The sequence below is a fragment of the Oncorhynchus mykiss genome, chromosome 15 (assembly GCF_013265735.2).
Source record: "Oncorhynchus mykiss isolate Arlee chromosome 15, USDA_OmykA_1.1, whole genome shotgun sequence".
NCBI lineage: Eukaryota > Metazoa > Chordata > Actinopteri > Salmoniformes > Salmonidae > Oncorhynchus > Oncorhynchus mykiss.
In genome coordinates this window covers 44369038-44391275 of record NC_048579.1, presented here as the reverse complement: position 1 = coordinate 44391275, position 22238 = coordinate 44369038, and the positions used below count along the sequence as shown (strand labels likewise).

General features: G+C 41.7%; 1 protein-coding gene and 1 long non-coding RNA gene across 3 annotated transcripts in view; both read left to right on the top strand.

Moving 5' to 3' along the window:
• Window positions 1-383: 383 nt before the first annotated feature.
• LOC110490117 lies at window positions 384-2832 on the top strand. The gene is made up of 2 exons (XR_002468662.2): window positions 384-1005; window positions 1118-2832. It is a non-coding gene; the product is annotated as an uncharacterized LOC110490117 (long non-coding RNA).
• Window positions 2833-6954: 4122 nt separating this feature from the next.
• Window positions 6955-22238, top strand: part of alcama (activated leukocyte cell adhesion molecule a) — a 57893-nt gene continuing 42609 nt past the window's right edge. For both annotated transcript variants that reach the window (XM_021563297.2, XM_021563296.2), the window contains exon 1: window positions 6955-7356. In XM_021563297.2, the coding sequence (XP_021418972.1) occupies window positions 7299-7356 (58 nt within the window). In that variant the 5' untranslated portion in view covers window positions 6955-7298. The remainder of the gene's footprint in view (window positions 7357-22238) is intronic.

Below are 22238 nucleotides of genomic sequence, written 5' to 3'. Positions count from 1 at the left end.
TTCCTATCATGTAGTAATGTGTATACAATATCATGTAAAGGTTCGCATTTTCCGCTGGCTGCCCCACCACCACAAAAAGCACTGAACTAGGCTGAAACACCTGCATTTTGGAGCTGCCTTACTCAAGAAAGCAAAAAAGAGACCAAGTTTGTATGTGGCTATATTAAGTCAATTATTTTATTCATGTTTTTTTAAAGCTGATATGTGACAGGTATTGATGTCAGAATAACATGCAAAACATGTTGGGCCTCCCTCAAAACAGGTGGAGCTCCGCCCCACCTGCCTAGATTGACAGGTCACAGCTGGATGTGACCAGGTACCAGGATGTCCGGTCTGTCCCGATCGTCCTCTCATCTTCACTGGAGGATGGCTCCTTGTCCTCATCTGAACTGAGGTGTTGAATAAAAGGGACCCTCAGTCAGAAACTTTACAGGTCAGAAGCGACACACTCGGTCAGAATCGTTATTCTTAGTATAGAGCTCTTTATAAACCGGGTAGTTTGCATACTGGATGCTGATTGGCTAAAAACAGCATTTAGCCGTGTGTATGTGAGACTGTTTACGTTCACCATGATATCATTGCGCCTTTTCACCTCTATAAAATGGCTACAGCAATAATAGTTCCACATGCCGATGTAGAAAATAAAAGTTAAAATGAATTTGAGGGAAACTGAAACGAATTGTGAAACAAAGTGGGCACTTACCCGCTTCACTGACTGGTGCACCGAACAAGGGATACATTGTGAGTTTGTGAATACAACCAAAATGGAGCTGAAAGTCATTTTACGGGACTGTTATGGTTAAGTGAGAAACATGAATGGCGAAAAAGATGGGATTAGCAGCTAAACTGCCGCTGGACTTGAACCGAAAGATCAATGACCCCCTCTCAGTCTGGCATGGAATATACAGGACACCGAAATCACAACGCGCAACAATGTGTCGTCTCTCAGCGTAATTAAAAAGTTGAGGAAGAGGGGTGCGACAAAGCAGTGAATGGATACGTATGGTATGTAACTGTTAGTTAGCTAGTTACATCATTCTAAATGTACCCTGACAATATAACCGGTAGTTTTGTAGTCCTAACTATTAGCTAACGTTGTTTTCCCCTGTGTTTCAAGGTACACATGTCAAGAGCCGATAGGAGTGAACACCCTCGTAACAATGCTGCCAAAATCCTGAAAAATAGCTGGCTCGTCACAGATGTACACAAACTACTACCTCCGTCATCCATTTACAGTAGCGTGGAGCCAACAAACATGGAACATTTGTTTCATTTGTGCACAATAAATGACAACATTCAGATCAATGTTAATAAATAATTGTCATGTGTTAGTCATTCTATAAAGGGGCGCTAATGCTCGGTTTTTGCATACATGTAATGTAGGTTTGCCATCTTGCCTGTGGTTATGTTGCATAGCAACCAGTTTAGCGTTGATACTTTTGTCCGGACTACTTTTTCTGGCAGTATGTATTTATTGTGAATGTATTTATTAAAGCAACATTTTCAATATAGATGTGTAGTTTCTTGCCTTACTTTGTTGGCAACCGGTTTATAAAAGCAATAAGGCACTTTGGGGGTTAGTGGTATATGGCCTATGTACCACGGCTAAGGGCTGTATGCAGGCACTCCGCGTTGCGTCGTAGAAAGAACAACCCGTAGCCTTGGTATATAACCCATATACCACACCCTCTTGGGCCTCATTGTTTAAATAGACGCTCAGCGCTATATCAAATCGCAAAGGGCCTACACTGGAGCCGGTTCCAAATTTTCAACCGTAAACAATCATAACATTTTGTTCATCGTTATAATTGGTCATGGGAACATATCCATCGATCTAACTGTTGTATATAATGACCCTCGCTTGGTTAGCTGCCGAGACTCAATAGCGCCCCACGTCATGTGCCAGTACCACACCGCAGGTCTGGCATTGTAAATTGACCTTGTTTTTGTTCCTGAGGGAATACGCTAGAAAATAGTTAGCTAGCTACGTTACTTCAGCTGCATTCCATTGCAAATGTCGGCGGGAAGCGGTGAAAAATACAAACTTTGGACAACTATATGATTATCCAGAAATTATTAGAACATACAATGTTACATTCACTCCAGAGGAGTATCAAATGTAATAACATGTATATAAGGAAACTATGTCAATATGTTACTATTCCCTCTGCTAAAATGTACTGAAATGCAGCCCTCGGACAAGTGAACTGGAACAGTTTCGTTATCTGGTAAATATTGTACATCTAAGGTGAAAGAGGTATCATACAAACTCATTCATAGAATCTACCCTGAAATGACCTTTATTATACACAGATTTAAAATAGCTATTGATAACAAATGTGTATTTTGTGATTGTGACCCAGAGACTCTTGACCATTTATTTTGGGACTGCTCTTATGTCAGAATATTTTGGTGTGAGTTAGAATATTTTATTTTAAAAGAAACAACTATTAATGTTAATTTGAAAGACAATTTGAAAGACTAGATATTGTGTTTATTTTGAACCAAATGATATGGACCCTGATTTAACTTTCATTGTTAATTTGTTTATCTTTCATGGAAGATTATTTGTCCATAAAATGCAGTGGGCAGAGAACAAACCCCTTTTCACATTATTTAAGATAGAATTGAAATATTATTTTGAAATTCTCGGTAAATGAAAAAACAAAAAAGCAATTACGCACCATAAAAGTATTTAACAAATTGAAAATGAATCTGGATATGTAATACCCCTGTCTGTTAGGTTTATGTACTCTTGTTTGTATATTTCTGTTTTTTGTTGTTGTACTTGTGTTCATAATAAAAATAAAAATCACCAGCGGCGACGACCAATCATATCGAGTGATTCCCATGACGAAATACTGGGACGGGGGCAAGTGTAAGTGATTACAACGCTATAACGAAGCAGGCAAAACGTGACAGGAATATGTTAGTTAATGTGGAGACAAACGATTACGCATATTTTGTTGTCATGAAGTTAATTTAGGAAAATCGCGATTTAGCAAACTAGCTGACTAGATAGCCAGCTAGCTTAATGGGTGTTGTGACATGAGTATGAAATTGTAATTCTGGTTGTTTTAGGGACTCCTGAAACAACCAGCAACCCAAGCTGTTGTGAAATAGTGGATGTGAAGAATCTAGCTAGCTAAAGCATTTACTGCAAATGTAAGGTACAATTTTGTGATCTTGCTTTGCTGATATTTGCCATGCAATGCAGATAGATGAAGTAACGTAGCTAGCTACTGTAACTTTTTTCTTGCTTTTTGTGCACTGGAGGATACAAATGCCTGTATGCCTATGGGTGTGGTGTGTAGCTAACGTTAGCTATGTAGCCGATCTGTGTATGGACCGTAAAACGTTTGGCATCAGAACCTAGTTATGAACCTCAGCTATCATAGCCAGTTGTATCGACTTCAAACCTGTCTGAATGGCATTAATGAAGCCTATGGATTGAGTAGAATATAATATAACTTTGTGCCAAGGATGCAACTCGTATATGTATATATATACATGTAGTTATTACCAAGCATCCCCACATTGTAGCCTGTACATTTTATACATTCACTGATCATGTACTCTACTTTGGTAAATAAAGGTGCAGTTCAGGTATCAAATTCCAGTCTTTGATTGATGCTGTATCTGCATGTCTGTATTACAATTTAACACTTCAACAGTGTTTACCAATCTTGGTCCTGGGACATCAATGGTTACACATTGTAACTGCAATAGAGACAAGAAATATGATTTAACTAGTTAAAGGCTGATTTGTAATTCATATATACAGAAATGTAACTTAAAAAACAGTACACTACACTTCCTATGCGTCATGTAAATACTCTAAAACCGGTTCATCTCAATATCTAATTTCCTTCATCTGCATTGATCTGTGTTACGTACCCCAGTTTCTGTGTTGTGGTTTTGTTTGTATGTGTGTGTTTCAGGATGGCTTCCTGAAATTCCCCCAAGCAGCTGATTGGTCAGCCCCATTGATGATTGGAGCTGACCGCGCCCTCTTGTCAGAAACAGCTGTCTTCAATTACCGACTCCTTCTGAAGCTATATAAGCCAGTGTTCTGTTGCTTAGAAGAGCGATGATTAGTGTGTTCTGTGTTGATTGTTGTTATTAAGAGAGCTGAGGGTGATAGCCTGTGTTGGTTGTTTCTTAGAAGGAGCTTATTGTTATATCTTGTGTTGGTTGTTGCTCAAATAGTTTGTGTATAGTATTTTGTAGCCGGTTCTGCAAAGGTATGTGTATGCCAAAAGGACTCTGTAATTATTCTGCTTTTGTTCCTAGGGGGGGAAGGCACCTAGGGAGTGCTTAGGCAAGAGGCCTGTGGGCATACATAACCTGTAGTATTCACTGTCTATGCACACTAGGTAAGGCCTGGGTGGACCACCCCCTGTATTTTGGTTAGTGCACCAGGTGGTGCTGAGTTAAGTAGTGGGTAGGCAGGTAAGGTAGGAGCGGGGGACTTTGACATTTAGTTTCTTTGCTTTGGTTCCGTCCAGCCCCTTTTCCCCAAATTTACCATGTGAAGGAATCAATAAATTCCCTGTAAGCGGTACATTCTCTGCCTTTGTCATCCTTACTCGCACCTACAGTCCTGTACCTCTTCCACACCACGGGGAGTTGAGTTGTAGCAGGGTGTTGCGTTCCCTCTTCCTAGAGGCATATGTAACATAATGGGGGCTCATCCGGGATAATTCCTTTAAACCCACCGGACCCTGCTGCTCTGAGCTAGCTGTGGTTAGTGATTGAGGTGGGATGGTAGGTTGTGAGTTTGGATGACTTGTATAGTTTGTGTTCAGTAGACTGCAGTGTACAAAATGGCTGCCTCGGCCATCTCCAAATTTATTGAAGCGCCATCTGTTGATCGTTTGGTGGGGTTGCGGAAAGTAGACCTTGTCGCTATAGCTGACCATTATGGACTCTTCGTCCCTGCGAAAGCCCTAAAGGCTGAGCTTTTGGTGCTAGTCAGGGAGGGTTTAGTAAGATAATGAATTCTCCCGTTGAAAGATGAGGGAGGCTTCAGGAGAGGAGACTGATAGACCTTCTGATGCCAAGTCGGAGGACAGGGCGGAGGAAGGAGTTGCTCGTACCCCCTTTACATTGCCCCGATTTGACCCTTTATCTTCTGCTTCGGGTCGTTCAGACAGGACCGCTAGGCTGACTAGGCAAGTCAGTTAAGAACACATTTTTATTTTCAATGACGACCTAAGAACGGAGGGTTAACTGCCTCGTTCAGGGGCAGGACGACAGATTTTCACCTTGTCAGCTCGGGGGATCCAATCTTGCAACCTTACAGTTAACGCAATAACGACCTGCCTCTTGTTGCACTGCACTCCACAAGGAGACTGACTGCCTGTTACGCGAATGCAGTAAGCCAAGGTAAGTTGCTAGCTAGCATTAAACTTGTCTTATAAAATCAATCAATCATAATCACGAGTTAACTTCACATGGTTGATATTACTAGATATTATCTAGCGTGTCGTGCTTTGCATATAATCTGACTGAGCATACAAGTATCTGACTGAGTGGTGGTGGGCAGAAGCAGGCGCGGCGCGTGAACATTCATTCAAACAGCACTTTCGTGCGGTTTGCCAGCAGCTCTTTTTTGTGCGTCAAGCATTGCGCTGTTTATGACTTCAAGCCTATCAACTCCCGAGATGAGGCTGGTGTAACTGGAGTGAAATGGCTAGCTAGTTAGCGCGTGCTTATAGCGTTTCAAACATCACTCGCTCTGAGCCTTGCAGTGGTTGTTCCCCTTGCTCTGCATGGGTAAAGCTGCTTCAATGGTGGCTGTTGCTGGTTCGAGCCCAGGGAGGAGAGGGACGGAAGCTAAATTACACTGGCAATACTAAAGTGCCTATAAGAACATCCAATAGTCAAAGGTATATGAAATAAATGGTATAGAGAGAAATAGTCCTATAATTCCTATAATAACTACAACTTCTTACCTGGGAATATTGAAGACTCATGTTAAAAGGAACCACCAACTTTCATATGTTCTCATGTTCTGAGCAAGGAACTGAAATGTTAGCTTTCTTACATAGCACATATTGCACTTTTACTTTCTTCTCCAACACTTTTTTTGCATTATTTAAACCAAATTGAACATGTTTCATTATTTATTTGAGGCTAAATTGATTTTATTGATGTATTATATTAAGTTAAAATAAGTGTTCAAGTATTGTTGTAATTGTCATTATTACAAATAAAATAAATCGGATGAATAATCGGTATCGGCTTTTTTGGTCCTCCTATAATCGGTATCTTGGAGTTGAAAAATCATAATCGGTCAACCTCTACTCCTAATATTGGATATGACTGAAAAATTATGTCTCAAAGACATTCATATCTGAACTGCACCTTTATTTACCAAAGTATAGTACATGATCAGTGACTATATTAAATGTACAGGCTACAATGTGGGTATGCTTGGTAATAACTACGAGTTGCATCCTTCGCACAAAGTTATATTATATTCTACTCAATCCATAGGCTTCATTAATGCCATTCACAGGTTTGAAGTCGATACAACTGGCTATGATAGCTGAGGTTCATAACTAGGTTCTGAACTAATATGTATGCCAAACGTTTTACACAGATCGGCTACATAGCTAACGTTAGCTACACACCACACCCATAGGCATACAGGCATTTGTATCCTCCACTGCACAATAAGCAAGAAAATAGTTACAGTACCTAGCTACGTTACTTCATCTATCTGCATTGCATGGCAAATATCAGCAAAGCAAGATCACAAAATTGTACCTTACATTTGCAGTAAATGCTTTAGCTAGCTAGATTCCTCACATCCACTATTTCACAAGACAACAGCCTGGTTTTCTGAGGAGTCCCAAAAACATGAAACAGCACGAATTACAAGTTCATACTCGTGTCACAACACCCATAAAGCTAGATAGCTGGCTAATTTTAGCTAGTCAGCTAGCTTGCTAAATAAGGATTTTCAAAAACATATGCTTCATCATGAACTAACATGTTTTGCAGGACTCGTTACGACGTTATAAACAGGTACGTTTCCTTCCATGCTAGTATTTTTGTCAGACTACTTGGCTGAAGACATCTATCTAGCGTCAATTTCGTCATGGGAGCCAGCCCTCCCAAAACACACAGCCCTCGTACTCTCACCTGCTCATTCATACGTGTATCAAGCGCTTCTCTTTTCGGGTGTAGAGAAAACCGATCCTAAGCGACGAAAAACCTAGTCTTATTACTATTATAGCGTCAAGCTTATCACACACAGGTAAATTCGAGAGGAAGAAATCTTTCGAAGGATGGATTCGACTGGCCGGTTCTTGCTTTCCCTCGTCACTGCTGCTACTTTTCTACAAGGTATGTAGAGCGACTTACACAAGTTTCATATTTGATGTAGCCTATCTGAACACAAACAACATGGTGTAATACGTTTTTGTCCAAAGTGACACATCACACGTTGAATCAACGTTTTGTAGTCGGACCATTAAAAAAATATTGCAATATAAATTTGAATTGACATTTAAAAAAAAATCACATTCGTTTCTGAACTTTTAAATGAAACATTGTTTTTGGCCTAATAACGATGATTATAATAGACAAAGTGATACATAGCAGAAAGTCGACCACAATGAACACCAGCGGGAGTGCACGTGTGTTGCCTGTAAAGGAAGCCTATGTACACTAGGCTACAGTCGACTGATGAAATAAACTTCTGAAACGACACACTCGTCACATTTTGTGGTAGGGTCTAATTGTTGAACGTTACCGTTAAGTGGACTGAATGTTAAATGTTACGTTAGAGGGCCATGAACAGTACCTAGTAATGCCTAATGCGACTTAATTCCTGGTGAACTGCTCTCATTCATTGTTTATCGCTATGTGAACGTACAAGAGTTGGCTAGCGAATCTACTGATTCGTCTCGATCTCAGCTTTCATCTAATATCAAGTTTGTCCCTCCTGTAATGAACACGGGTTTTGTTTCACATCTTAAAATTGTGTGCGTTTTATTTTTAATTCGAAATAAAACGAAGGGACGTCTTCCATATCGCTGTGTTGACTCTTGCCTTTGAAGCTTGTTTTCCTGATATGTACCGTTTCGTCACAAATGTATGGACTCCCGAGCCTCCCATGGCTGTACATGTGTAACCCGATACCGCAGGGAAGCGGGGCTGTCAGTCACTACTGTAGTGAAGCGAGTTGGCCTAACATACGTTCATTTATAAGCGAATCACCTTGATACGCCTTGATAAAACAATGACGTTATAATGAAAGAATCAACATTTAAGGTTTTACAATCAGACGTGTATATAGGCGCACTCTGTTCTAACGCAAACCTACTTTGGGATGTTGATGTGAGCAAATCAACAAGTAATTTAGAACTTTATTTCAATCTGTCGATAATTTATCGTTATTTATACATTTTATTAAGTGTGGCTATTTTTGGTTGCGGCCACTTGTGCGTGTTCATATCTCCATTGTGTGCGTGTTTTTGGAAAGGAGGATATATATATTTTTAATAGCATTCAATATGATGAGGCATGTGATGTAATTGAAATGCAATGCTTAAGAATATACGTTACTACAGCAACATAGTGTGTCACGGAGACGAATTCATTTGAATACGTTAGCCCTAACCCATTTGTTTTGTGAAAAAAAGAGTTACAGCACCTATTTTCCATCCCTTATCATTGGCATCATCTGTCATTCCACACTCCTGCTGTTAACAGCACTGCTCTTTGTTAAAGGGAGAGGGGGTTGTCTGGACATGTGACTTATCAGGTTAACCAACTGACCCATGAAAGGTGGGCACCAGAAGTATTTTGGTTTGATTTAAGCTATGCTGAAAGCCACACCAGGCCACTGATGACACGATGGATGATGTTTGAAGTTGTTTGAAGTTGAGCCTCTCAAGAATAGTAATAGAAAAAATGTCACTTTCTTTTTTGTTGTTGTTGCTGAGAAGTTTCATGGCATACTGGCCTGATCTGTTAAGTTAGAGTTGCGTAGTGCCTTACAGTATTTCTAAGTTCAAATGACATTTGACTGACATGACATTTTATGTTACACTGAGGTGGTTGCATTTTCCATTGAAACTGGAAAAAGTATAACTACAATTCCTTTGGGATGTGTGTTAGTGGAAATATGTTACATAACCGTCACAGATGTGTCTCGTTGAATGTAATGGAATAAAACTTCACTTGACAAGGCTGCTGGTGATATGTTGTAGCTGACAAGATAATGGGTGTGTTATCCGGCTGCGTTTTACTGTACCGCCAATTGCTTTAGCCTCAGGTGGAAAGAGTGCTGGTAACGCCAGCCACCTCGCCCAGACATGTAAAATGGCATTGGTTTTCCGTTAAATAAAATCAAATAGTATTAGTCACACGCGCTGAATACAACCTTACAGTGAAATGCTTAGTGAGAATATATACAGGGAGTTACTGGTACATAGTCAATGTGCGGTGGCTTCCCTTTGTAGTCTGTAATGGTTTGCAAGCCCTGCCACATCTGACGAGTGTCAGAGCTGGTGTAGTGCGATTCAATCTTAGTCCTGTATTGACAATTTGTTTGATGGTTCGTCGGAGGGCATAGTGGGATTTCTTATATATGCCGGGTTAGTCCCGCTCCTTGAAAGCGGCAGCACTAGTCTTTAGCTCAGTTCGGATGTTGCCTCTAATCCATGGCTTCTGGTTGGGGTATGTACGTACAGTCACTGTGGGGACGACGTCATCGATGTACTTATTGATGAATTCAATGACTGAGTATTAATGCTAAACAGGACAGTGGGGGAGTTTCCATCAATCACTGGGGCAGTTCATGTGATGGTGTTGCTGGTATTTTACCTTAAACTCCCAGCACCTCTAGGAAAGTTTAGTGTCTTTTTGAAGCACCCTCCTGTCTGTCACAGGACTTAGAAATAATAGTTTCTGGCCTCTCAAATTGTTCCATGTTCTTAAACAATTGGGGAACCACAACCAACTTGACCACTATCTTGTCGAAACACCACTATTGATGTCATGTTCCTGGTAAGAATGGGGAATAACTAGAGGCATGGGCAACCCTCCCTCTTCCCTTCCCTTCATGTGAGCAAATGCATGATTCACCAGTAGCAAACTAGGAATGCACTTTGGTCTTCCATTCAGAGCGACAGAAAGTTTACTTTTGGTGATGTCATGGGTAAAATGTAATTTGACTGCCTGGGAACATGTGATTGTATCAAAGTGGGGAAGTGAAACACTTTGTTTGCTCATGTCTCTGGAGACTAAGCTTTGCTTAAGTCCACCATGCCAAGAAGCGACTCCGTGGGGAAATACAGGCTCCAGCAGCAGAATGGAGGCAGTGGAATGTACTCATGTTTTCATGCCACCTCATTTTGATTTGAGTATTGAATTGCTTCTGGGCAAAAAGGGACATGGAGTGAAACCCCTGGCCATCAAAGGCTTTTATAGTGAATTTCTTTGGCCATGTCACACACTCATCTGCGGTGATGCTCAACCGGTACCCCCCCCCCCCCCCCCCCCCCCCCCCCCCCCCTCTCCGTTTCCATCAACGGCCAACCTGGCAATTAAAACAATGTTTTCAAAGTTTATAATACTTTTTCTTCACAGAGTCCATTGCTGTTGTACAGAAGAGGCTTAGAAATAGTTCTTGGGGGCAATTGGATTAATAGTGCTTCTTGGTGGAGCATTTTAACAGAGTCAGCGTTTGCTGAGTATTGTTCTCGAACTCTGAAGGTGCAAGGTTGTTCATCCATGGCTCCTCAAATCACACAATGGACAGAAGTGTGTTGCAATATTAAATGGGAGCAAGACTCATCTGAGTCCTACACACGCAGTGCTTTATCAGGTATTGTGGCCATCAATGACAGAAGTTTATAAAGTTTGCAGCCTTCCTACTTGCAGCTGTCACCACACACCTTCTCGGACTGCTGTTATTAGAATTGGATTGTGAAAACCTCAGGGCGACCTGTCAACGCACTTAAAAGGAAATCAATAGCCATCAACGAAATCTAAACTGGACATGGACTCCCGTGCTGTCGGGGAGGGAAAGGGCGTTTACTACTTCCTGGAGTGAAAAAAGTGGTGATTATCACAGTCTTAGACGTCAATCAACGGGTGAGCTTGCTATGAGCTGTTCTTGAACTGAGTGGGATTAATGAGGCACCTGCCACACACGGATCCTAACGAGAGACTGACAGGCAGTCAACAGTACTGCTCTCTCTGTGTTCCATGTCATGTTGTCAGTCTCAGCAGGCCAGCGACGCACACGTTTCCAGACTCAGGACTGGAGTTCAGTTGAAAGCTTCCTACATGGAAATTTCTAGTCAGTGGCTACATACTTAAAGTGCCCTGCATACAGGCTTTTAAAAGCATCTTTTAGCTCATTACAGGCCAGGTAATATAAATGTATTGATGTGGTTGGGTTGGAGGATTACCATTAATCAACTCAATGACCCTCTGGCACCGTCTGTTTGCTATTTTACCTAACCATTTCCTTGGCTCTCTTATAGTGTATCCATTGTTTTCAGTGTCATGATGTCATTGAGGAGCAGATTCAATGCATGAGCAGCACAGCCAATGAGTGTGATGTGAGGGTAGGACTCCACCACTCATCCACCACTCCACCTCTCATTTTAAAGAAAATGTATTTACATCGGCGTGGTAATTAGTCATGGTGCGATTGGACCAGTCAGTACAATTCAACATGTCTGAAGTCACCTTAGAACACAATTGTTTTTGTTCCTCTCTTTATGACTGTTAAAATGAGATTACTTTTGATTGCTTGATTTTTACATGGTCGGACACATCATAAATTATACACACTGTCCACATCCGCTTCTCTGAGCAAGAGACCATATGTCTGTAAGACCGGAAAGCCAATGAAGTGGGCACCTTTTACACCACATGCTTGTTACGGCCTCATTATGAGTGTGTTAAAAATTCACCAAAGTCAGAAATTCTTTACTCGTGAATTTCTTGTCAATTATTCATGAAATTTGATGAATCGTTGCTGCATAATTTTCTCAGAACTCCTGTCTCAGTCCTGTCTCTGTAAATAGCTGGACTGAAACGAGCGTTTTTTTTATCAGAGGCTGTGTGTGACTCATTATCCTGTCATATTACTGTTGCCAAAGTCTCTATAGGGTTGCAGCCAGGCACATTCAGCCACAAGTCTTGAAACAAGTCTACATTGTCAGACATTTGCCTTGAGCACAATTTTTTGTTTCTAAGCTGTTTTTGAGCAAACCCTTAAGTTTTGTAAACCTGTCACGCAGAAGAGGCATTTTGAAATAAGTGTCGTCACCTCAGAACCCTTCTGGAAGTACCTTGGATTCCCTCATTGTCTTCACCTTCCTGTCATGAGTCATGCTTTAAATGTGTTCTCTAACCAGAAATACCAATACTGCTACATTCTTGCCATCGTAGCCATGCACTCCTATCTTGTTGCACATTTTACATGCCACTGGTCCTCTCTCACTTTCTGACTAAAATGGTCTTTGTTAGAATGTTTAAGTACCAGTGCTATTAGAGAAATGACTGACAGAGTTATTAAATGCAGGGCCAAAAGGGACGTGTTCTGGATACGATGCATGGCACCTTATTTGCAATGCGGAAAATTAGATGTGCCTTTTGCCGATCTCAATCCCACTTCGGGCCTTGGCAACCATTAACTCCGCTATTGACTGTGTTGCCCTCTTATGGGAGTGCCTGGGTGCCGCAAAAGACTCACGCCAATGCCATAACCTCGGTTCAGCCCCGACCATGCGATAACAAATTGGATGGAACATGTTGCTCCACACAACATTCCACTGAATACATTTTGGTGCATAGGAAATGGCAGCTCAATATGAGAGAGAGCACAGCATAAATCTAGAAAAGTACATTTCCTGAAGAAATTGAGGTATGCTTGCTAGCTTGTTTTTAAAGTATTTATGGTTGTGAAATAAGTTGTAATGGTAGTGACTGATTTTTATAGTTGGAAAAAGTAGGTAGATGAAAAAGATGGTTAAGGTTTTAAAGAATTGGAAGTTAGGATACCTAAACGTTTGAATGTCGGTCTTGTAGCTTAAATGGCAAAGAATAGATGGATGGAGTGATCGATTGATTACTCAGCAAGCACACCTAATAAACCTTTGGGCATTTCATATTGAGTATTGGATGTGCCACGAGCCATTACAAAATCATTCCTTTTCCCGTCTTTCCTGTTGCTTAAGGCTGGAGGAGAAATTGTGGGCAATAAACTGTCTGATTCATAGATACCTCCACCGTTGCACATTTCATTCCAAGTGAGGGGTTTGATTATCTTTAAGTCTCATTGGTTTTCCTCATCTTTTTCCAAAGAATCCTGGAGTGATGAGCAGAGCTGTGAACTGGCTCTGCTTTTCTCCAAAGAGGTATACTACAAAGCTGGACTTATGCGTTAGCCAGCTAAATTGCCCAAATATTCTGAAATATATATTTTTTTTAAAGATAAGATTGAACTGGGGATGTTCTAATTGACTCAACAACCAAAACGCATATCAAAGTTGATCTTTCTTAATGAACCAGAAAATCAATAGTTTAATTCTGGTTTATCAAAGTTAGTTGACTAACTCATTGATCTTGCTTTGTAGTATACCCCTCTGAGCCGGTCTTCCTGTCTTCCCAAGCTAGTTTGCTTATAAATAGTCCTGGCAGAGGCAATACATCAAACTGTAGTGTGTGTGTGTGTGTTAGTCATCACACATTGGAAAGCCAAACACTCATGCTTTCAGATGTCTTCACACACATTGACATGGGAGAGCCAGCTCTGTCGTGGAATAATATTCTGGTCAGCGTAAGAATGTTTGAGTCCCATATCAAAGGCCGAGGCGCTCTGTTATTTTTTTACACCTTATTATCTGTGACCTAATCCTTTGTTGCACCAAATCGACATGGCCTTGTTGTTGTGGGGAGATACTGCAATCAGTTTGAGGACATGCATGAATGAAGAACGGGTTCTGGGATGAGATAAGAAGGTGATGGATGGTCAAAGGGGGATTATTGGTGAGTGTGTGTGTGTTTGTGCATGGTTCTAAAGTAAGTATGAACTACTGCTAGTGAAGGCTTGTATTTCCTCTAAAAATGTTAGCAATAATTCATTCATGCCAATAGTACCTCTTTTGATCCAGTGTCATTGTCTTCATATCAAAAATAGCTCTACCTTGGATCTATGTTGGTGTGCCACCAGTTTTATTAATGAACTCAATGCCACTTCACTACTCATGTTATCACACTCCGAGCATATCTTCCCAGCTCTCCCTGTCCTTGACTCACATTGTAAGATTCCAGGGAGTTTTTCTTCACTGGCGGGTCAGCAGCAGACTCTCCCTGGTGCTCCGTCGCTAAATCCTGTTTGCAGACCTAGAATTTAAAACGTGTTCCCGTCAACTAACAATGACTAGTGTTTTTTTTTTCCCCCACAGCTTCCCGAGGGTTGATTCATGTCGCTTCTCACTTTCACAATCTTTCATTGGGAATGACGCTCACCTGTATCAGGTATAGGTGTCTTTTAGGATTTTATCTTGGACTCAATGAGTACTGTTACTTGCACACGATAATGTGATTAGTCAGGTTAATATAATAGTTTGTTTAAAACGTTTACATGCTTTGCAAGAAGAAGGATTTCCCTAATAATCCTGTTTCCATGGACACATCTCAAATCAGGCTACTGAAGGGACTTTTGATAAAGGCTGTTTAAGCTGTTTATAGGGGCGGCAGGGTAGCCTAGTGGTTAGAGCGTTGGACTAGTAACCAAAAGGTTGCAAGTTCAAATCCCCGAGCTGACAAGGTACAAATCTGTCGTTCTGCCCCTGAACAGGCAGTTAACCCACTGTTCCTAGGCAGTCATTGAAAATAAGAATTTGTTCTTAACTGACTTGCCTAGTTAAATAAAGGTAAAATAAATAAAAAAATATGCCCAATTTTTTTAAAGATTGCTCAGAAAATCAGGTGTTTTAATTGGTGTATGCTAACTTCGATTATGACCTTAACACCAATTAAGAAAAGCAGAGGAAGGTGACTATTGCCATACTTGGCCTTAAGCCATAATCAGTTTAATATCGAGTTATTAGTGTGCATGTAAACGTAGTCAATGCATCTGAGGTTAAATGTCCAATGACAAATGCCCCATAATGAAGACTGTTTAGGCCTGAAGGCCAAGTATGGCAATAGTCACCTTCCTCTGCTTTTCATTTTTGAATGTGCACTCTAATTTAATAAATGCAACACTTTTGAGTGAGTCCTGTTGTAATTTATCGCAGGCTGTTGGGGAAACAGTCCTTCTTTTTAATTGACTCAGGCATGTTTGATATAAACATCTCATTAGCATATTTTTATTATATTTGGGGGAGTGCCTTTGCATAGACCCTGAGTCATTCAAGAGTGGGAGCTCAAATATAACCCCACCCCTCGTTACCCAAAACACAAACTCTCTCCACTTTACCTTAACGCCATTTCATGGGGCGTTGGCAGAGCTTTTTCTCCCCATGTTCTCAAGTACAGTCCCGTGTGGCTCGGTTGGTAGAGCTTTTTCTCCCTGTGTTCTCAAGTACAGTCCCGTGTGGCTCGGTTGGTAGAGCATTGCAATTGCAATTCCCATGGGGAACCAGTACGAAAAATGCAAGTCACTCTGGATAAGAGCCTTTGCTAAATGACTAAAATGTGGTTGTGAAGTTTGCATTGGGTGGTAACAGAGGCTATTTTCCCAGGGTCCCTGGGTCCCCCAGGGTCTTTTCCCAGGCCTCCATGGGTTTGTCTTTGTCAGCGTGAGCAGATGGCCCATTCTGATGGACCTCTGTCCCCTGATAAGTTATCGTCAGTGGGACTGGGGTAGGGGATTTGTATACTTGGGTTGGGTGTGAGGTTATGGGGATTCAGGGAGGTGGGTGCCGGTACTTTGCGATTGGATGACCTCTGTCATCAACATGTGCGCACACACACACACAGGGCTGCTTTGGCCAGTGTCAGTCACACCTGTCCCCTCAACGCCCCTTGTCCAGACAGAGGTGGGCATCTGAACTTAGAACTGAAGCCTGGACAACTATCAGCTGGCCCTGACAACCCCGCTCACCTCCCAATACTGATTTCATTCATGGCGTCCAGGCAAGGCCTCCGTCAGTCACACACCTCTCATTGTTCTGTCCTTGTCTTATCCGTCCCTCTCAAAGGCTCCTTTATGGGCCTCAGTGACAGCACTGTCTGGGGCAGGGGTCATATTCCCCTCGTCACTACACCCTCCCTCTCCCATTTGACCTCTCACTGTAAGCATGCCCTTGCTTTTAGATTGAGGTGTGAACAGACAAACGCACCCTGAAATAGATTGAGATTGCATTTCTGGGTATAGATACGAATATTGTCTGCTTTTTCCCCAGCTCCATTAGTTAATTTGATACAGGGAGTCATCTGATTAATCTGTGGTTCTCATGTCAACGTTGGTGTGAGTCCGGATTTTTGACCTTGGCCGCACGATCATAGGGGTTGGCTTTTGGAATCGTTAACTGTGGGGACTGAGTGATATCCTTGCTCGTACATTTTGTCAGGGTGGGATCTCATTCTGACATGGTCATCGATGCTAATCTTCTACCAGGGAAGCAGGGAAAAGACTGCGGTTCTCTCTGCAGTACTTTTCATTCTGCTAAGATTGATGTGGTCTCCAGGGTAAGATTTCTCAAAGTAACCCTCCACACTCAATTTGGTATAAAAATAAAAGAAACCAACAGACACATTTTTTTCCCCCCCGTAGTCTTTCAAGTCCCTTGTTTGTTATCGGTTGTCAGGTCCTAAGGGCTGGAGCTTCTTGCCGAGTTGATTTGAAGTCTGAGTGGGAGTTCTGAGGAGAACCATCCACAGTCCTGTCCGCAATGACAAGCGCTTGTTCCTCAACATGTAGGCTCTGTTTAGGCTCTTTAACAACTGCACACAGCTCAGATAGGTCAAGTAGACTGTTTGAGCTCCCCCGTATCTCCCTCCTCCTGGCCAGGGGCCCAGTGTCTCTGACGATGAACATGTCAGCGGCTTCAGCGCTCCGCCAGTGCAGGAAGCACTTTCACCTCTTGCTCGTTTGCTGGAAAGCATCACTTGGCAGCCCATTGCCCATTAATATCCACTCAGATTAACATGGAGCGCTAGCGTGAGTGCTTTGGTCCTCTCGATGCGCTCTCCCTCTCCCCTTCCCGTAATGGCCCCTCCCCTGGGCGGATGCCCATGCGTACACATACAAACACATACACACACTTAAATGCATGCACACAAACAAACTAACCCTAGTGTTTCCAGGGTGTATATGACTAATTAGAAGTCACCACAGAGACAGTGTATATATGGCTCTCCTTAGAGACTGTTTGGGTGGCTTCTAAGGTAGATAGTAGGAAGGTTATGTAGCTGGGTATCGAGTTCATAATTATAGCTCCAGATCGAGGCACTCACGGCTTTTTCTACACCACCTGGACGGTATATATTAATCACATCCTGATATGGGCTCCTCTGCTTCGAACTATCCTGACAAATCTGCGAACTGCATGGTGCCATGAGTGTTTGCATGTCCCTGTGTCTCGAGGTGATAAACCAAAATAAATGCTCAGTGTGTTCAACCTTGTTTTCCCCTCTCCTGTCTACTCCTCTCTCCTATCCTTTGTGTCAGTTTCAAACACTCATTGAAGAATAAGAGGCTGTTTCATCTCTCCGAATGGTAATTAGAGAGCATTCAGGTTTCACTTTCTTTTTTTTTCTTCTAGTAAATGAAGTGCAGAACGTGTCCCATTGCAGATCCGCATTAGTGTCCAGACATTTTGGTGCCTAGACATTTGAAGGCAACTTGCACTTGGCAGAGTATAAATGAACGTGCCATCTCCTGGGTATTCTACTACTCCTCAGGGCAGGGGGAAAGGACTGAGGAGGTCACATCTGTGTGTGTTCTCTTAAGGTGTGGTGAAAGTAACCGCAGCATTCCTACTTCATTCATGTTTGTATGTGTGTACATTTGCATATCCTGTTAGACACCGATTAGTCATACATAGCAGCACCTTCTCGATGTTCCTGGCGGTGGAGAAAAGGACTGCCTTAAAGTCCCCCCCCCCCCCATCTGTATTGCCAACCAGATGGAAAATAAGGAGGGTGAGCTGATGTTGTCTGAGTAGATGCTCGTTGAAAACACTGTCAGACAGGGGCACTTCACTGCTGCCGTTGGTTATTTTTTTTATTGTTGACCTTGTTGTTTTATATGTCCTGGGAAAGGTAACACGCCAACTTTAAATTAAATCCCAAGTTCAAGAACATTGGGAAACGGCGGCATTTCAAAATGAAAAAAATAAAAATAATAACACTAAAAGATGTGACCTCATTCACCTTTTTATTTTCGTCCAGGCATGCTAACACGCTTCATCAGAGCATTCAACGCGCCAGCTGTTTTCTAAACTATACCTCAGTCATTTTTTTTCTCCCTTTTTATAAATGCATTTCATGCTATTCTGCGTAATTTTACATGACTGCTGATGTTTTTAAATATCGCACTAATGATCAAAATGACAGGCTACTTTGACACTGTCACACCGAAAAGCTTCCCAGTTTCACTGACTCACCCAATGATACGCAGCTCACTCTCTGGCAATGCGCTCGTGCCAAAAGCCTACTTCTTTTTGCGCAATCGGCCTATTTGGAAGTATGTAAAAATATTTAGTCTTCACTTTTCATCAGGGGCGTTTTGCTTTCCAACCTGTGTTTTCTGGCTATTATATTTTAAATATGGCAAAAGCCTGGTTTTGTCTGCATGCTGTTCACTGACAGATTTTCTGCACGTTCCCGACTGTAGGCTATGTCTTATTGGCTATACACGCAATCCACAGCTCTGCATTTTTTTTAACAGACAGCAGTAGTTCTGTAACTTCAGCAAATGTATTTACATTTATAAAGGGTGCTGTGATTCTATAAGAAAATAAATGATAGTGTTGCTGCACGTAGGCCAACCAGACAGAATATTGATGATGTTAATCAAATGTTATGCTGAAGTTGTAGTAATATTCATATTTAAACTAGGTAGCGTGCATGTTTGGATGCCGGGCGGGCGTAATCTCCGTACAGGGTAGACTGGGGAAATAGGCACAACCGGCTGCATGCAAGCTCAGTACAGGGCAGTTGGCGAACTATATTACTATAACCTCTCTAGGGTATGTGGGACGCTAGCGTCCCATCTGGCCAACATCCAGTGAGATTGCAGAGCGCCAAATTCAAATACAGAAATACTCATTATAAAAAATCAGAAAACAAAACACATTTTACATGGGTTTAAAGATGAACTTCTTGTGAATCCAACCACGGTGTCAGATTTAAAAAATGCTTTACGGCGAAAGCATACCTTACCATTATTTGAGAACATAGCCCAGTTGACAAATTATTACAAACAGTAACCAGCCAAGCAGAAGCGTTACAAAACTCAGAAATAGAGAGAATTAATCCCTTACCTTTGATCTTCATATGGTTGCACTCAAGACATTAATTTACTCAAATGTTCCTTTTGTTCGATAAACTCTCTTTATATCCAAAAACCTCTGTTTTGTTCAGTAATCCACAGGCTCAAACGCAGACAAAAAATCCAAATTGTATCTGCAAAGTTCATAGAAACATGTCAAACGATGTTTATATTCAATCTTCAGGTTGTTTTTAGCCTAAATGATCTATAATATTTCAACCGGACAATAACGTTGTCAATATAAAAGGTAAACAAGAAATGCACTCTCTCGGGGTTGCGCATGAAAAAGCTCTGTGACAAGTCAGGGTCCACTCATTCAGACTGGTCTTACTCCCTCATAAGAATACAAGCCTGAAACAATTTCTAAAGACTGTTGACATCTAGTGGAAGGCATAGGAACTGCAAATTGAGTCCTAAATCAATGGATACTGTAATGGCATTGAATAGAAAACTACAAAACCAACAAAAGAAAATACTTCCTGAATGGCTTTTTCTCAGGGTTTCGCCTACCAAATCAGTTCGGTTGTACTCAGACACTTTTTTTTAACAGTTTTGGAAACTTTAGAATTTTCTATCCATATATGCATATAACGGCCCGAGTAGCAGGCCGTTTAATTTGGGCATGCTTTTCATCCAAAATTCCGAATGCTGCCCCCTACCCTAGAGAAGATAAACTATATTATACCCTTATCTGTGCGTGTGCCTGTTGACGGGTAAAGCACCAAACCAGGGGGGTGATATACCAATCAAACCCCCTCTCAAAACATACGAGGAGTATCTGTAGCTAACAAACAGAAAATCATTCAGGAGCCATTGTGGTCCTGGTAATGGGGGTGGCTGACAGTAGTTCACCATTATCCAGATTTATGGCGAAAGGTAGAGACAGAGTGGCGCTGATGCAGTGACCCTATATGACTCAGCCCTTTCTAGTGCTTGGTACCAGTCTACAGCAAACACCATTTTTTTTCAGCACTATCCTTCCCCCACCCATGTCCTCCTGCTCCTCTGCCTCGGCTTCTAAGTGCCTTTCTTCCTCAGCATCTCCCACAGTAGGAAGTAAAGACTGTCTTAACAATTTAGTAGAGCGTAGAAGCGGCTAGGCCACAGGCGTTTCGATTAATGGTGATGGATGCAGGCGGTGCAGGCTGCCAGGGGTGCCGAGGTGTGCCAGGGGTGCCCAGGGGTGCCGAGGTGTGCCAGGGGTGCCCAGGTGTGCCAGGGGTGCCCAGGGGTGCCGAGGTGTGCCTGTGTGCGTGAGAGTGCATGCGCAAAAGTTTATTTTGAGAGCGGAAGCAAAAGGAACTACCACAACAAGCCCATTGAAAGGGGATCCTAAAAGCTGTGGATCAATTGCTCTTCCAAGTGCCGATTCATACCAGCAAAGCATGGTAACTAAAGCGTTTAGGATGTAGGATTTGGTTATGACTGGACATGAGAGAGAGGCGAACCAATGACAGGGCAGCGACTACACGCCACACTGTGGATCCCACCGAGACAGAGCTCGCTTGGTGCTAAAAGAACTGCAAGCTCTCTCACAATTACTAACGGCACGGTCTTGACAATGCACGTATAAACCTATCTACTCTTTTTAACACTCAGTGCTGGAATTCTATAACTACTAGAATGGCCATGTTGGTCATTCTGACTGTTAATATTTAAATTGTGTATTCCATAATAATAAATTACAAAATGTTTGCATTTGTGTTAAAATATTTCATAAGAAACCTCAGGACACCAAATGTAAATTCTAATCAGTCCTAAAATATATTGATTGATCCAGAATCGCTTAGACTGTAAATTCTAAAATAAGACCATAGTGTATTTTATGATTTGTATAAGACAACAGTTGCCTGCCAAGCTAATCAAATGTATTTATATAGCCCTTCTTGCATCAGCTGATATATCAAAGTGCTGTACAGAAACCCAGCCTAAAACCCCGAACAGCAAGCAATGCAGGTGTAGAAGCACGGTGGCTAGGAAAAACTCCCTAGAAAGGCCAAAACCTAGGAAGAAACCAGGCTATGAGGGGGTGGGCAGTCCTCTTCTGGCTGTGTCGGGTGGAGATTATAACTGAACACGGCCAAGATGTTCAGATGTTCATAAATGACCAGCATGGTCATATAATAGTAATCACAATCAAGCCTCCCTTCCAACTCCAAACTACACCTAAATGATAGCCTATTGAAACGAATTTCACACAAATAATAAGAATAGATGTGGCCTAAATGAAAATATAAAATTGATAATAGTCTGATGGGTGACTTGTTAATTGAGAATGAAGAGACTGATGACCAGCCGTGCGTTGGTAAAGAAGGGAACGGAGCTTACCAAAAAGCATCCTACAGAGGTCCATGGAGGCCAAACGTTTTGATTGCAGGCTTTAAGGTTCCTAATGAACCTAGTTTTGCCAATGAACAAAATATAACTTTTTCCTAGAATAACTGTGGCTCCACGTGTTCCTCATGTACTGGCTACAATCAGCAATAGCCATTTGGGGAAAATATCCGTTCTATTTTATGTTATATTCTTACAGTAAAATACTGTAGGCCTATTTTAAATGTGTATTGATGTAGCATCACCATCTATTTTGCAAAAACAATTACAAACATATGTTTAGACTACATATTCATTTGACAGAGGTAATGAACTGGGAATTGATAAAACAGGACCATGTTTACAAAACAAGTGGTTCTGAGCTTATGCCAGTATTACACAGGTAAGCTAATGGTTACAGAAATAAGCAATGCAGACAGGC